At 39.0% G+C, this 18,524-nt stretch overlaps 1 protein-coding gene across 2 annotated transcripts in view; it reads right to left on the bottom strand.

Moving 5' to 3' along the window:
* Positions 1-16,050: 16,050 nt before the first annotated feature.
* The window catches only part of TTC39B (tetratricopeptide repeat domain 39B), a 54,126-nt gene continuing 51,652 nt past the window's right edge, over positions 16,051-18,524 (bottom strand). For both annotated transcript variants that reach the window (XM_032205765.1, XM_032205764.1), the window contains exon 18: positions 16,051-17,736. In XM_032205765.1, the coding sequence (XP_032061656.1) occupies positions 17,640-17,736 (97 nt within the window). In that variant the 3' untranslated portion in view covers positions 16,051-17,639. The remainder of the gene's footprint in view (positions 17,737-18,524) is intronic.

An 18,524-nucleotide genomic window follows, 5' to 3' on the forward strand; every position in this document is an offset into this window, starting at 1 on the left:
AGCCCCACGTGGCAGCTCTGTGCTTTGGATGTGCCAGGTCCCATATCTACAGGGCTGCAGACCTCCAGATGAACCTCTCCCACCAAGCTGATTTTTCAAACTTGGAAATCTGCCACTGGTATTCCATAAATTAATGAGCATTCCCTAAAGTAATAAGGATTTGTGTGTGTGTGTATGAAGGATATACTAGTACAAAAGCATCTAAAAGCTGCATTAAGTTCCTGTGTTTTTTCACAACATCCATGGCTTTTTGTGCTCCAGTACAAATGCAGCTGCTCCCCAGCTTCCCTCTGTGTGAACATCAGGCTGGTTTTCAGCTGTCCTAACACCCCTTGCCCCTGGTCCCCACCCAATGACCCTGCATGCTCTTGCATACCTGCAGCCAACAAGACAAAGACCAGTACCCCTAAACCCACGACACAAGTATTTAAAGATGCTTCATCTTGGTGATGGCAATAGGATTTTCATTACATCTTAAGTCTCCAGATCTCAACTTCTAATTCAGCTTTTGAGAATGCTATTTTCTCTGTGAATAACATTTCTCTGTAACCTGCAGTCTTCTGGATTCAGTCCTCCAGCTGCCTCTCCAATTATCAGAACATGTTCCTCAATAACACTGCACACATTTCTCAACCTCTGTTAATCATGCAATGGCTGTGGGCATTTCATTCATATCCTGAGAAATTACTCCCATAGTCTTTTGTACTCCTAATTCCAGTTGTCTCCTGTAAAGAGCAGCCTCCTTCTTCTCTGCAGTTTCAAAATCCTTCTTTGATGTTTGTGATGATAAGGGCAGAAAGAGCTTTTTGCAGCTACTGCTCTCCCTGGGGAGCAGAGCTTTTACCATCTGGGAAGTGCTGACCCAGTCTATCTGAGTCCATATTTTTTCCTTACTTACTTAACCTTATTTATTAGCAACTTAATATTTAAACATATTTATTTTTCTTTTTCAGGAGCTGTGTCCTATAAATTACTCACCTGTCGGGTCTTTCAGAAAACCATAGATAGAATTTACAAATGCTTCCATATTTTGTTCAAACGGGGTTCAGCTAAAACATGTCTGAAAATTGATTTGTAGTAAATTGTACCTCAACAATGCAGGGAGGGAAACCTGCAAAAGTGCTGTGGTCATCCTTGCACAAGAGGACTTCTTAATCCTTGACAGTCAAAGGTATTGGGAATTAGGGACACCCCACAAAACCTGCCATAACACCTCCAGGTGAAAGCCTCTGTAGTCTCCATTGTCACACTTGGACCTTTCCTCTCCCTCAGCCTAAAGAGAGCAAATAAAACCAGTTCACTATGACAAACCACCACAAGAAGGATTTTGTTTGCATTTAATTAAAATTATGTAAACACAATTGTATCAACGTGTGTAATCCAAGCCAATATATTTCACATGCATTTTCCATCTGATGCCCCTCTGTAGTTATCCATGTTATCTTTACATTTGTAGTTGCTTCCAAATATACCGTGTCTATTACACACACTTCCAAAGCTTACTCTTTGTCACAGCAAAAGGACGTCTTTTTCCAAGTTATAGGTATTTGAAGAGAGGTTTAAACCCTGCAAATCTGGAAATATTTTGGGTTTTATTATTGTTTGTGACAAATAGCAGGCCTAGATCAGTACTCACGTATGACTTCTCTCACTTAAAAAGTTATTATTTCTCTACACTCATTTGTTTAACATGAGAGAAATTTTGGAACTTGAAGGTTTGTTTGGTTATTAAATATCAACATTTTGAAATGAACAAGGGCTTCCATGAGCGATTACAGAATTTTCACCTGGACTTATATGTATAGCACAAAAATTTGAAAACATACATAAAAGCAGTAGGGGTGAGACCAATCATTAGGAGTTGGGAAAATTTCTTTAAAAGGTAATCCAATTATTTACATATGTGTTCCATTCATTCTTTCCTTTCTCCTCTGTATGTGCCTTTCTGGAAAGATGAGGCTTCCAGTTATCATGGTTCCTACCAAGAAAAATCACAAAAGCTTCCAGTTTTCAGTCAATACTGCACAGTAGACATGAAAAATGCAAGCTGAATGTGCAGATGTCAATATTTGCCCCAGGCATTTGACCACAATTTACATTCCACTCCATGCAGAAATATATCATGCCAAATCAAAAGAGCTCAGAGCTGGAATTTAAGGCAATGGACATTTACCAAGAGAAGTTTTAGTGATTCAGAGACCAAGAGTCAATTCCAGAATTTATTAATTACATTCTTAAATTGATGCTTAAATTGTAACAATTATTTGGTGAAGTAACCAAAAATTCGCACATGTAGGGATAGAAAAAATAAAAGCACAAACAGAATCTCTGCTATTTTGAAGTGATTTCTACAGACATCTATGTTATTACTGTTCAAAAACAAGAACATTACAGAATGAAATGTAAATAATACATACTGAAGTCCATTTTTAGCTGAAATGTTAACAATGAAAAATGAATACGTGAGAAATAACAAAGCACCTGTTATTGCATTTTGCTCCTATACATGGCCTGAAAGAAAAGTTATGCTGTCCAATCAATGAAAGCATTGATTGGTGTGGCTAGGAAATAAATCAAGACCTTTACTTTTATGAAAGAATTCAGCTGCCAAATGGATGGAGTGGTCTGAGCTTTGAGCTTCTGACAGTTCACAGGTACAATATATTGTAAAAAGACTTGTAAAAATTGTTGAAGGTTTTAAGACAACTGGCAGCTTGCACACTGTAAAGCCATAGAAAATAAAATAAACAACTGCTTCTGCACCCAGCAGGGAGTGTCCTCCACCCAATTTAAATGGCAGCCCTGCACACAGCATGTGAACTCATGTTATTGCTTGCTACCAGTAACACATGTGGCTCTTGCACCAGTCCATGAGTCTATTCACCAGTGTCAACTTGGACTTTAGCTTCCTTAACACCCAACTTTTTTACCCAAACAGAAAAAAACAATTCCCAATTTAAAAGAATGAAAAATAATCTACACTCATTCTTCAAGATGTGCTTAATGCCTTTGCTTCAACAGCAAACCTGGGCAAGAATGATGGAGGAAATACAAGTGGATTGTATATTTTCATCCTCTACAAACAGTCCCTGGTGCTTTCTGTACTTTGTCTGGAGGTAGGCCCATTCCTGAGACCATGACAGCCAATTTCATCAGTTTTTAAGGAACTGAAATGTATGTATCTGAGGTGGAGATCCAGCCTTTATACAGGCCTCAGACACAATACGAAAGCTGTTAGTAAACAGCTGTTTTCATATCTGCCCTTCAATCACACATGTAAAATCGAGAAAATGCAAACACTAAGGAAGAGAAGAGGTGCAGGGAAAAGAAAAAAAAAAAAAAGTGAAACTCTAATATCCTAAGGCCCTGGATGATGACAAAGAGGTACCATCTTAAACAAAACAGATATTAAACATGAGCTAATAGAGTTGGAAATGGGGATAAAAAAAATAAAAGCCAAATGTGAGATGACAGGAAAAGCTGCACCATAAGGTACATTCAGGAGAAGACAGGATCAGTGAGGCTGTTAACAAGAAATACTTTTTCTAGCAATGCTAGCTATCATTAGTCTTAAAATCATATGTGGGATTTCAAAGGTGCTTCATCTATAAACACATAACATTGATGAATGCATGAATGAGTATGTGAATGTACGAATGAATGAATGAATGAATGAATAAGAAAAAAGAAAATAAATGTATTAGAAGAAGGAATAGGATGCATTTTTCATAGTTCAGGAAAATATTCTCTAGTTCAAGCTGCATCTTGTATGACCTTTCTATGAATTTTGCAGTTACTGATATACTCCTACTGCATTGAACTAGTGAGATGGGAGAAACCAGCAATCAGCCTAGTGTAAGGCAAGCACATGGCAGCTTCTGTCATGGGGACAGGGCACAGCCCGCTCTCAGGCATCCAACCTTCAGATTTTGTAATTATGTTCCCCCATGTAATGGCATCACAGTTCAATAAAATGCAGCTTTTGCAAACAAACTACTGGCAACATGAACAGAAATGAAGTAATAGTGCTTTAATTGGCTGGATTGCCAGAATGTCAGCAGCAAAAAAACGCCCATGCTGTAATGAAACGGTCCATTTTCTTTCAAGCAAAGTGAGGAGTTCAACACTGTTCCCTGTGGCTTTCTTCAAAAGCTTATCCTTTGACAAGTCAGCCACTTAGAGTGTTAAGAGATGGAACATGCCTTTCAAAAAGCCTGCAGTACAAATTCGAGCTCAGATATCGAGAGTTTGTTTGTTTGTGTTGTGGTTTAGCCCTGCCGGGCAGCTCAGCCCCACACAGCTGCTTGCTCACTGCCCCTGGGTGGGATGGAGGAGAGAATCGGAGAGGTGAAAGCGTGAGAACTCATGGGCTGAGGTAAGGACAGTTCACCAGGCAAAGCAAAAGGTGCGTGTATAAGCAAAACCAAACCATGAATCCATTTGTCACTTCCCACAATAGGCAAGCATTCAGCCACTTCCACAAAAGCAGGGCTCAGCACGTGGAACAGCTTCTTGGGAAGACAAATGCCATCAGTCTGAAATGCCACCACTTCACCCAGCTTCACCACAGCAGAAATGTCCACAGCCCCTTTGTGTCTTGCAGAAACATTAGAGGAAGCAGAGACTTGGGTGAGAAGATGCCCGCATTTATTGAACCACTGGCAGTTGGTTATGCCATAAAAACGTCAGCCTTCTCTGGATGAAACCACCTCCAAAGTCACAGGCTGCCAGTGTCCCTGGCAGCACAGTTCTCCAGAAAATTCTCAGACATGGGTTGTGTGGGAAAAACTAACAACAAAACCCTGCCTATCCCAAGAAACCCTGCTAAATGGCATAGCCTCCAGCAAGAAAGACACTGTGTAATTCTTGACAGCTCCAGTGCAGCACTGCAAACTCCTGGCGTCTTCACTAGGTGCTGCAAGATCGTTCCAAAGTCTTTTCAGCAGTGGAAATCACACAAGTTTTTCACCCCCGCAGTAGTAGCTGGCCACAGAAAACAAATTAGCAAAATGAGAGTCCCATCACACCAACTACACTGGAATTGATATGGACATGTGGGGTAGCTACACCCAAATACAGTATTTGGCATTTCAAGTAGGATTTACAATGCAGGCTACTGTCAAATGGTTTGGGTAGAAGCTGCCAATATTTAGGTAGAACAGGCCAAATTAAATGTCATTTAAATGTACTCCCAGAAATAGCTGGAATACAGAGCCTAAAGCTACATTTGCCCAAGTGGCTTATTTTTCTGAGACACAATGTTTTAAATTATAAATAAGAATACAATGGATACATGCTCACAAAACTCCTGCATATGCCTCCTGTAAATGGTCAGAGACATATCAGCCCAGTCCTTGCACTTTCCAGACAGGCAGTTACGACTTCTACCTAGCCTAGCTGTAAAGCAGCAGTAAAAGGGATTAACAAAGCCTAATACTAATCCCATTAACTTCTCACTGAAAAGTGCACTGGAACATAGGAGCAACTTCTGCTTCTTGGTTGGGGTGTGTGTGTGTGTTTGGTTTTTTGCTTTTTTGAAAACTGGCTGAACATACAAGCGTAGCCAGATGCATTACTTGACCTGTCCATAGACAAACACTGATTAGGTAACCTATTCAAACAAGATGCCTGAACTGGACACTTATAACAACCTCAAGCCAGGACACAAGTTACTGAGTGCAGAATGCGTGCATGACAGGGGGAGCAAGAGGAGTATGCTGGAAACAGGCTTGCTTTAGAGATGAACACACTTCTCTCCTCCGGGAGCTCTGCCTGCATCACGGCAAAGCTTGTAGCCCAGCAGAGGTAGCAGCCCTACATATGGAAATTATATAAAATTATATATTAAAAAAAAAAAAAAAAGAAAAAAAGAATGCTCCTTCTGCTCCTTCACTGGTGTCCCAGCAACACTTGCCAGCCAAAATCTTGCTCTCCTACTCTGATGTTTCAGCAATACGATTTTAACTGAATGCTTTAAATTGATCAAAACAACGTTTTTCCATCTCAAAGGACAACCAACTTTGGCCTTTGCTGAAGGTCTACCCTGCATTGCTAGCAGTAATCTTGTATTAATGTAATACTCTTATTCAGATCCTGTGATGGCAAGTTGAGAAGATAATGGGAGTTTTAAATTGATCATGTAATCAAATAGTTCAAAATTTGCACCCATTGGCACAGCTGTCAGATTCAAGCTCCAAAAACAATCTTGTAATGTATGTTTGTGGTGAAAGACTATTTATGAAAACACCACAAACTACCATTAAAACCTAGAATAGGATGAGGTGAATTTGCATACAATATATTCTTCATGGAAACACATTCACAAGGCAGTAAGTTACAGCAAGACATTCAGATTTCCTCTTGTGGCATTACTATTTAATACTACTGCTCTCTCCAGGGGTACTCGTTCACAGGTACTTTTTTTTTACCACCATATTGTGTTTTAAAATATTTCTCAGGAGGGGGCATGGACATTCCAGCCACCTCAAAGAGGATACCATGAAAAAAAATAATATGAGTATGAGCTTTTAGGTCACCTATCAAGTGACAATTACTTCCATTACTGTTTTGAACTCTGCTCCTTAACAGTGTTTTCTTTATGGTTTTTAGAAATCTTGCAATGTAAGGCTGCTATATGGCCATTGCACTGCCACATTGCATTTTTGTAGTGATTGATGTTTCATAAAGTGATCCATGAGGCTCTGTTCCTTGAAACTTGCATATAGTTTATTAGTATATGATTGCTAGATTGGAAAATTTATTTCAGAAATTGAAATTCAGTTAAATTTTTTCATGTTGAAGATTGACTAAAGATATACATGCTTTCTTTAAATGAGAAGCAGTAACAAAGTATTCTCAGTTATTTCTGAAACTGGGTAATATCTCTGCCCATTCTAGTGTTTCTGATGCAAAGTTACCACTGTTCATCTGTGGGTTTTATTTGTTTTATTTTGTTCGCTTGCTTTTAATGTACACAAAAGATAGGTAAAACAAATGATATATTTCCATCTGCTGTACCTGTATTACCCCCCACTCAACAAATGCCTTTCCTTACTGAACAGATGGAATCAGAGTGGAAGACCCCCAACCAACTCCCACCTCCCCCACCACACACACACTGGTCAGAGTAGAAAATTAGTAGTCTGCTTTCCTCTCGATCCCCTACTGCTTCGTCTGGGGACACTACAAAGGTCTCCCTCATGCTGCCTCTGTGGGCATACTCATCCCTGCCAGGGCTGCCTGAGCACAGCAGCACAGGGTATGGGGGGAGTTTGAACACTGAAGACTGGTGATAGCTTTCTAGTTGGACACAGAGTCTAAAAATTACGCTGTCTGTAATACAATTTTTATGTCAGAAATGCTTACAGAAGTCTGTCCACCCCCCTCATGTTTCATTGATGGTTTACAATCAATAAACTTGGTTGGAAAATCATCCAAGACAGCAGTGTGTTAGCATGAGAGACTGCTGTCATGTCAGTCAACTGATAAAACATAAACAATTTTATAAAAGAAGTTTGAATTCTTTCCAGGCTAATGGAAGGCATCCCGGTCTCCCTAAACTTTGACCAAGTCAGGATGCAACAAGGGCTAGAATTCCTGCTCAGACTGCAAAATAGATCTCTTTGGTTGGACTGGATTAATATACCTTCCCCCTAAAAATCCCCCAAAATCACCTCCAAGGACCACACATTTTTTATAGAAATTATTTATTATGCACCAAAAAAAAAAAAAATAAATAAAATAAAATACTGCAGTCATACTAGCCTCTATGAAAAAAAAAAAAAAAAAAAAAAAACACCCACTCAAGCAAACAAACAAAAATGACCACAAGCCACAGAACAGCTTCAAAATTAAGTTAAGCTTCAAAATAGTATAGATTTCACAGGGAATTCAACAGCAAGGGCTTACAGAAACATTGATAGAACTGTAACTAAAAGTGACAATCAAAAATTAGGAAAATATTATTTAATCGGTGTTCTGAAAAATAGTTGTACTCTAACATCAGCTCATTTCTGGCTTTTTCTACTATAATTTTAGGCTCTGTCCTCCACTCAGATTGTTGCTATTATTAATTCACTATGATGAGTGTTTTGTTTGTTTGTTTTTTAATACCTGTATTTATTTTTGAGGGCCACAAAGATGATCCGGGGCCTGGAGCATCTTCCCTATGAAGAAAGTCTGAGAGACCTGGGTCTGTTCAGCCTGGAGAAGAGAAGACTGAGAGGGGATCTCCTCAATGTATATAAATATCTGAGGGGTGGGGGACAGAAGGATGTAGCCAACCTCTTCTCAGTGGTTTGTGGGGAAAGGACAAGGGGCAATGGCTGCAAGTTAGAGCACAGGAAGTTCCACACTGACATGCGAAAGAACTTCTCCACGGTGAGGGTGACGGAGCACTGGAACAGGCTGCCCAGGGAGGTTGTGTAGTCTCTTTCTCTGGAGATATTCAAGGCCTGTCTGGACGCCTACCTGGGCAGCCTTCTCTGAGGAACCTGCTTTGGCAGGGGGGTTGGACCCAATGATCTTTTGAGGTCCCTTCCAACCCCTATAGTTCTGTGATTATGTGATTCTGTGAATAAACTGCACAATAGTGGAGACAGTTGCCATAAGTCTGCATAAGCACTGTTTTACAAACACTGCTTTCGGGAAAGCTGTTTTTTCTGGGAAAAGTGTACACTTGACCCTGGCTACAGATCACAGAATCACAGAATTTTTCTAGGTTGGAAGAGACCTCAAGATCATCGAGTCCAACCTCTGACCTAACGCTAACAGTCCCCACTAAACCATTTCCCTAAGCTCTACATCTAAACGTCTTTTGAAGACTTCCAGGGATGCTGACTCCACCACTTCCCTGGGCAGCCTGTTCCAATGCCTCACAACCCTTTCAGTGAAGAAGTTCTTCCTAACATCTAACCTAAAACTCCCCTGACTCAACTTAAGCCCATTCCCCCTCGTCCTGTCACCAGGCATGTGGGAGAACAGACCAACCCCCACCTCACTACAGCCTCCCTTGAGGTACCCATAGAGAGCGATAAGGTCACCCCTGAGCCTCCTCTTCTCCAGGCTGAACAAGCCCAGCTCCCTCAGCCGCTCCTCGTAGGACTTGTTCTCCAGGCCCCTCACCAGCTTCGTCGCCCTTCTCTGCACCCGCTCAAGCACCTCCATGTCCTTCTTGTAGCAAGGGGCCCAAAACTGAACACAGTACTCGAGGTGCGGCCTCACCAGAGCTGAGTACAGGGGGACGATCACCTCCCTAGCCCTGCTGGTCATGCTGTTCCTGATACAAGCCAGGATGCCGTTGGCCTTCTTGGCCACCTCAGCACACTGCTGGCTCATATTCAGCTGACTATCCACCATCACTCCCAGGTCCTTCTCTGCCTGGCAGCTCTCCAACCATTCCTCTCCCAGCCTGTAGCTCTGCTTGGGGTTATTGCACCCCAGGTGCAGGACCCGGCACTTGGCCTTGTTGAACTTCATGCAGTTGACCTCAGCCCATCGGTGCAGCCTATCCAGATCCTCCTGCAGAGCTTTCCTACCCTCAAGCAGATTGACACACGCACCTAACTTGGTGTCATCTGCGAACTTACTGAGGGTGCACTCGATGCCCTCGTCCAGATCATCGATGAAGATATTAAAGAGGACCGGCCCCAGCACCGAGCCCTGGGGGACGCCACTAGTGACTGGCCTCCAACTGGACTTGGCTCCATTCACCACGACTCTTTGGGCCCGGCTATCCAGCCAGTTTCTAACCCAATGAAGCGTGCGCCAGTCCAAGCCAAGAGCAGCCAGTTTCTTGAGGAGAATGCTGTGGGAGACGGTGTCAAAAGCCTTGCTGAAGTCAAGGTAGACCACATCCACAGCCTTTTCCTCATCCACCCAGCGCGTCACTTTGTCATAGAAGGAGATCAGGTTCGTCAGGCATGACCTGCCTTTCATAAACCCATGCTGACTGGGCCTGATCGCCTGCTTCCCCTGCAAGTGCTGCATGATGACTCTCAGGAGGATCTGCTCCATGAGCTTTCCTGGCACTGAGGTCAAACTGACAGGCCTGTAGTTTCCCGGGTCTGCCCTCCGGCCCTTCTTGTAGATGGGCGTCACATTTGCTAGCCGCCAGTCAACTGGGACCTCCCCCGATAGCCAGGACTGCTGATAAATGATGGATAGTGGCTTGGCCAGCTCCTCTGCCAGTTCCCTCAGTACCCTTGGGTGGATCCCATCCGGCCCCATCGACTTGTGCACATCCAAGTGCCGTAGCAGGTCGCCAACCATTTCTTCGTGGATAGTGAGGGCTACATCCTGCTCCCCATCCCCTTCCACCAGCTCAGGGTACTGAGTATCCAGAGAACATCCGGTATTGCCATGTTTTTTCCAATATTTAGTATGTGTTTTAGACATCTGGCACCCTAAGAATCTGTCCTTAGCCACAGTTCTGCAAGACTTTCAGACAGGCAAAGGCTGCACTGATGACAGAGATAAAGTCTTCATACTGGAACTCAAATACCCTCTGCCCTTAATCATCAACAGGTGATGATTAAACTACATGAAATCTGCCACTGTCTAGATTTCAGGAGCCAGAAGGATTTAAGGACTTCAAAGTAACTACTTAAGGTTGAATTTGGTTTGCCAGTTGTACATTGTTTCTTTGAATACATTCCTTGGAGGAGCAGAATTCATTCTCCATAGTCCCTTCAGTAGCATAGTTACTTGTGCCTGATATGGTTTGATGGGATGTCTGTCCCCATCACTTCTTAAGCAGGAAAAAAATATTTTCTTCCAGTGTTACCTCTGGATGATATTATCTACTGTTACCCAGCAACTGATAACTAAACTCCATAATTTTTCTTACATAACACCTTTCTATCACAATTGCATCTGCTTTATTCCCTCACCTTACTGTTTGGTTCCACAGTCTCACGTTCCCTTGTTTAATGGTTGGGGTGCTATGGAAATCCCTATTGAATATATCCCTACTGCTGTCCCACTCCCCAGTTTCCCCTGCATTTTCTCTGTCAGCTATCCCTTACTGACTTGCTCTCATTCATACCTGAATGGGGGCAACTGCTACAGCCAGCAAGCATGAGCAGCCATCTTGGCTTTGTATTATTCCAGGAAAGCACAGAGCATAGATACTAATGGTGGGCAAAGATTTTCCTTGGATGGCTCCACTACCAGTTTCAGACAGTGAATTGTCACAAATTGTCATTAGACTCCAGAGTATACTATGTGTTAGGTAGCATCCTGTTGGACTGTTCATCTTCTACAGAGACTGTAAGCGCCTCACTACAGATTAGGAAAGGGTTCTTCACTGAGAGGGAGGTTGGGCACTGGGACAGGCTCCCCAGGGCAGTGGTCATGGCACCAAGCCTGATGATGTTCAAGAAGCATTTGGACTATGCTCTCAGATATATGGTCTGATTGCTGGATGGCCCTGTGCGGAGCCAGTTGACTCAATGATCCTTGTGGATTCCTTCAAACTTGGAACAGTGTATGATTCTACAATTTCACATTCAGTCCTCTCTTTTCTTTCAGCTAACAAAAAAACTGATTTAACCTAGCTACTATTCAAAGATTCACTATTGAATAAACTCAAGCATTATCCATAGTATTTGTATTGACTGGAATAAATGAAATAGAATATGGGTATTCTAGCAAAATTCATGTGAAATACAGTAGGAGCATTTTCCATGGGATTGGGTTTGTTGTTTGTTTTTGATGGAATTTTTGTGCTTTTATACCCATACCTGAGCATATTTAGACATATTTTAGCTTATTTAGCTTATTTTTGTGTTTTGCTTGGATAAAATATCTGTTCCATTGAGAAAAAGAGTATTTAAAAAGTAATAATAATAACTTAAATTCATACTGCTCTCTTTTCTACATCATTTAATTCTGAAGATCCCCTAATGCTCTGAAACAAGCTAAGCCTCAACCACACAAGCTATATAAGCAGTATTAACCTATTTTTACATATCCCTCCACCCTGATTTTAGATACTGAAGCAAGAGCAGATCATTTAAGCATGTCCAAAAAAAGTATATTAAGATACTCTTACACTCATTTTACAATAAGAAAATTAAGCTTTGAGATCCACATTTCTATGCTCAAGTATAGAAGGATATTAACGTCTCAACTGGGATTTCCTTGCTGTTAAGGATAACCTTACCAGTTGTTCCACACAGTGGCATGTCATCAGTACTAAGTACCTACAGCTTCAGATGAGGTAGGTATTGAAAGTGGCCTACACAGCTTCAGTGCTCCAACTACTGTATTTATGGTACAAAGGCACAGCACAAAAAGCAGGCACCTCCTCCTGCTAACGCATTTGAAGAAGTTCTCTTGAAATGAGTGACAAAATCTGGAAGGGTATTCCTAACTGTGATTACTAGCTGGCACATGCCTCTCTGTACAGTGGAACTACCTACTGAAATCATAGCATTTAATCTTGCATTAATTAAACCCTGAATTTACTATGCTAACCATAGGATCTGATTTTTTTCCCAGAGGCTACTCTTCTACAAAATGCAAAGCTCAGAGTTGCAATGCTTAAATTTCTTTCTGAAGCTGTCCTTCAAATAAAATAAAAAGTAAATGATGAGACCAGAGACTAAAAAGAAAAAAATACGAAAAAAAAAACAAACTGAGCTATGGACCCAGCACCACAGACATTCTCCTAGTTGGAATACAGGAAGTAAAAGTATTGAATTTGTCAGGTGACTGTAAAAATGTAACATAGCTTCTGCAAAATGTTTGCATAAATGCCAATGTAGTTCCTATCTTTGTGCTCAAGTCTTCAGTGTGTCTTCTATTCCCTGTTCTACTCAGTAAGCTATCTTTACTCAATGTGTTGCAAGCATTCTGATCTATCCATGAAGGCTTTATTCTGTACCATGGTATATGTAAAAATTGAGGGTAGATTAGTGCCTTTCAGACAACGACAGATATGCAGGAACATCTCCATTCTTTGCCTTTCTTTGAGGTAAGTCATCCACTATCTCTGTTCTTATGATAACCATAACCTCCACTCTTATCATTCAAACTATGATAAAAATGTTGGCCTAACTGGTTAGAAGCATCAGTTAAAATGACACACAACTGTGGAAGTATTTAAATGTACCAAATGAAAAGAAAAGTTTTTGAACATTTACTTTTCTGAATGTTACAAAAATCAAGTCCTGCACCTATATATAAAATATAATATTTATTTATTTATTTATATTATATTCTCCCCATTTTTCATGCTGGGACTTTAAAAAGCTCCTGTGGGTATATTATGTGTCATTCTCACTGAATTTAATGACATAGTTGGTAAAAGAATTAATTAATTATTAATCACTCCTGTAATTTAATGGTATTATCTGGTGAGAAGTCAAGACTAGTTAAAGTAGCTTTCTATTGTACATTTACTACATATATTTCAAAAGACTATTTATTTTCTACTACACTTCGATAAATCAGAAGATAGGTATTAGAGATATATGCCTATCATAGCATATTTAAACTTAAGTATATGCTTTTTTTGTTGATATTGTGTCAACAAATCTCAGCTGAAAGTTACGTACAATAAGAATACTGTGCAAAATGTTGCATTCAGTAGCAAAAGCATAAAACGTGATTTGTTCCTCTGAAGAAAGAATCTGTTCATCAAACTGAACATCTCTACATGCTCTTAATACCAAAAACACTTCATCGCTCATCAGCCGTTATTTTAACCTTGTCCTTACTGAAGTAACAAACATGAACTTGTGCAAATCTCAACAGTTTAGAAGGAAATAAACTGCACCACCAGTGCAAATATAAACATTCTTTGTTGAACTATGCAATATAAGAACATACAGAAACAAAGGACATTAAACACAAAGATTAGTAATAAAATAATTGCAAAGTTAAGCTGGACTTGTTAGAAGAAATGGCTTCTTTAATACATTAGTTGTCAAGGTATTTTGGAAACATAGCAGGATCCAATTATTGTAAATTTTTCTTGCTCAATACAGCTGCTACATATGTGTTTTAGAACAGATATGAAACACAACCTTTTAGAACAGATATGAAACACAACCTTTAATCAGCTTTCTTTTAATGTGTATTTTCTTTTATTTTTTGTTAAAGTGGTGAACTAGTATTTAAAGATCATAACATAATAATCTTTCCCCAATAGATTAAGCATTTGACTGATATGCACAGACAAAGTTATTTTTGTAGTATTTTCCAAGTAGGCAATTCTTAACTGAAGAGAAGCTTTGTCTTATAGCCAAGCTGCTTTATTATTCCTCACCTTAAAAAATATATACCCGTCTATCACCAGTAAGACCAGAATGACCTTTGTCATAACATTACTATGCAAGTTCAGACCTGCTTGCTTAAACTAAGGCCTTAGCTTTGTTCTTGAATATAATTCCTACTATTATCAATAGATGTTACAGTGTCTCACGTAAATGCTCAACCTTGTTCAGTTTCAAGGTTTCACCACATTATGCAAAATTACCACACAACATGAGCAAGTGAGGTGAAGATTCTGAAGCACAGTAAAACTAAATCATAGTTTTATTTAAGGCCTGGTACCGTATGCAGCAGATATCAAAAAAATAATAACGTAAGACTTTCCATTGAAACTCTATCCACAAATCACTTACCCTAACTCAGACACAATGTACTAAATATTATTGCATCAATGATGCACTAAGTAGGAGCAGACCATAGCTATGCACAGTGTTTGGAAGACAAAGCATCTCTTACAGATCTATTGAGACCTACCTTATATGAAAGGTTACAAGTCAGTCTCACACATTTATATTCCTACCATTAGCTTTTAAAAAAATACCCAGAAAAAAAGCTACGAAAATCTGATTGCTCAAGATTCTAACAAACAAGTTTGGAATAGCAGCAAAGAAAGGGACATAGAGTGTAAATAGAACTTAGGCTGGGGACCTCAGGGCATCAAAGCACTACAGAGTATATTGCAGGTTTTTGTGGATATGCCTGTTCTCTGCATGAGTGCAAAAAGGCAAATCCTGAAAGAGACAAAGAAAACTAACATACACAGGGTGTGATATTGACTTTGGAAGGTTGAGCTGATGAAAACAAAATTCTTTTTTACCTTTGTAGTCAGTACTATTAGCAGTGAAAAAAGTATAGCGCTACATTTTTTTACTAGACTTTCAAAAAGTCAGTTTCTAAGAAAGCTCATTTTTTATTTTTTGCTAATTTTGATTGCTATTCTGAATCACCCATAAAATAATAAATACAAGACACTACACAATGACAAGATATCAGAGACTATTTCATGCTCCATCCTGAGTCAGTAGTCCCTGATCTAATCCTTTAGTGGAGTGAATTATTATATGAAACACAAACTATAGAAGTTCCACCAGCTACTGTTTTCACCACCTTTCAGAAGAAAATGAAGTGGTCCCATTTGATTTTTGTAATCCAATAATCAGACTGAATCACAAATAATCCTAAATTGAACACATAAATATACAAATAGGCCAATAAAACATTGTCTGAAAATATAACATACAGAAATTTATTTTTGCTGCCTGTCATTTATGATCAGGTATGCATAAAAGGGCTAGGAGTCGGAGAAGTCAGGTGGTGGCATATGTTAGTCTTCGGTGATGTTTTTTTTTGAAAAAAATAAAACTCTTACTTTACCTGCATTTATATGCAACTAAATCACTCATTTATAAAGTCATAAAAGACATAAAAGAAGGCTGTGTTCTTAGTCATCTATAGCATTTACATTAGATTGACTGATTAATTAGAAATTTTACTGTCACTCATTTACTGAAGATAGGCTTTTCACCTATTTCTTTTGTTCCATTTTCTCTGGGGTGGCAGTTGAGGACAGAGAACCACATACAGGAGTGTAATTACTATGAATTTACCATGGGAAGCAAATATAATAGATTTATTAAAGTATGGAGATTGGCAGGTTTTGCAAAACACTTGTGACTGAACAGTAGAATAGAATAGAATAGAATAGAATAGAATAGAATAGAATAGAATAGAATAGAATAGAATAGAATAGAATAGAATAGAATAGAATAGAATAGAATAGAATAGAACCGAACCGAACCGAACCGGTTTGGTTGGAAGGGATGTACACAAAGACCAAGTCCAACGGCCTGACCTCTTCAGGGCTAACCAAAAGTTGAAGCATACTTTTAAGGGCACTGTCCAAATGCCTCTTGAACACTGAGAGGCATGGAGCATCAACTACCTCTGGAAACCTTCCCAAGTGTTTGGTATATCAAACATATTCTTAGTTATGAATAAATCACTAGCAAAACCTGCAGAAGTATTAATAATGAATTGGGAAACTAAATCTGATAGTGCTGTCCACATATTAAAGGGAAAACAAAACATATAGAAATGTATAAATATATGTATTTTCCTACATACTTTTTGGTAGAAAGCTATGGTTAGAATATGCACATTTTTTAAACTCATTTAGTATATTTTAACACATTTTTTAAGTTTAAGAGTGGATTCAGTTTTGATACACAATTTGCATCAATATCAGTTACTCCTATAGATGAGGAAAATAATTAAATTCTGCAAGTTTTAATTTGTTTTGGTTGGACGCCAAGAACCAAGATGACTAACATGAGACAGTCTTCAAATTAAAAGACTGCTTTAAAAAAGGAAAAGAACAAGCCATTCCCCACATCCATGACAGGGAAGATAGGAAGTAGGTTTCAGTTGTGCCAATAATTATTTGGGGTAACTACCAGAAAAAAAAATCCAAGTAGAAATAATAAAAGCACTGGGAAACACTGCTTGTGTAAGTTACAAAACCCCTCTCAATGGAAGCTTTTGTTTTGTTTTGTTTTGTTTTGTTTTGGTTGTTTTAGTCTGTTTGCTTTTTGGTTATTAAACAATTTAAACAAGTACCTGTGAGGAATAGCATAAGGCTTGATTCTGCCTTAGGGCAGTAACATACATGTAGAATAGATGACCTTGTAATGTCCCTAGAACCCTGCTTCTCTGTTACTGAGACATGTCCCCTGTGACCTCTTATTTCAAGTGAAATAGAGCTGCAGAGATTTTACACCTGTAGCCCTGCTTAACATTACCTTGAAAGATACAATAAAAATATTGCACTTCAGACAAATTCATTTTGTTCCCAAAATGAAATTAAGTCAAAGATGATGATTTTTTTTTCCTCTGGAACACAAATTTCAGAATATGGTATGCCAAATATGGGTGAAGGTTATCCACTGCCATTGCATTGTTGTTCCAGAGGCAAAAAGGTCTCAAGTGTACTGCAGAAAATCAAACCTTCACAAAAGGCTGAAATTATCACAAGTTCCACTGCATAGCCAGCATCTGATTTCATATAAAAAATAAAGTGTTTGAATTAAACTTTATTGCACCATCAACTGTTTTTTAAATATCCCCCATCAAGTCAAATATTAAATTATTTTTATCAAACAAAATATAATGTATTATTTAAAGTATCAAGTAGATATAGTATATGAGCCATACAGAAAAAGAACAGTCAAAAGGAATGACATACATCAAATCAGAGATGACAGAAAATAATCATTATTGTTTCTTTTCAAAGATTTAAAAAAGATTGCAAAAACATTGTGTAGACTATTGTATGCATTGTGTGCATGAAAAGCATCCCTCCTCATTCAAGGTGTTGAAGCAGGCGACACTTTCAAGCTGTCAAGTGCTGCATGAATCCTGAAGTGCAACCTGGACTCCATGGAGTATTCTTTGTAGTTGTTTCTGCGAACAATAAAGTTACTTTATCAGCTAGAAAGCTCTAAGAAAAACATTTTTGACCTGGGCTATTTCTATTTCACACATTCACTGAAGTACCAGAGTTAACAGTCTTTACTCATTCCACAGAAAAGAGAAGTTGATACAGAGATGAATTAAAGTGTTCTGATGCCATTTAAAGTCTTCTCCATCAACAGAGCAGAGATCTATACCAGTAATAAGTTACATATCCTGCTAAACTACAACCATGTCTTAATGTCTCTTTCACTTATTTTGATCCTTCAACAATCCTTTCAGAAGTTTGCTGTGAAAAGACAAACTAAAAAACTATTGAAAAGAATGTTAGCTCCAAATATAATCTCAACTTCAGAACAGAACTCAGCTGGTGTAATAAAACAACAAAGAAACTAAAGCATGTGAGACAAACAAACAAACAAAAAAAGCAAAAAGCTACTATGTTTCTAAAAAGCATTTTAGGAGGCTGTTCTTTCTAATCTATATTTAGAACATTACTGCATGATTGGTATATTTCTCTATTGCATGACTGGTATATTTCTGTATACATAACAAGGGTCAAATTACATCTCCTTCTACAATGTACTTGCTGCAGTACAGTAAAATTTGCTCTCTACCACTCTTCTGCAACAGGATGTAAAAGGAAAATGGGAGGTGGTCAGAACTATACTAGCTTTTAACCTATTCTCATCAACATTTTTATTGCAGCATATATAAGCCCCACAGCTGCTCTCTGACACACAGGTGCTATTAATCCATTCTCTGGATTCTCCAGCTCC

This window comes from Aythya fuligula, chromosome Z (assembly GCF_009819795.1).
Source record: "Aythya fuligula isolate bAytFul2 chromosome Z, bAytFul2.pri, whole genome shotgun sequence".
Lineage (NCBI taxonomy): Eukaryota > Metazoa > Chordata > Aves > Anseriformes > Anatidae > Aythya > Aythya fuligula.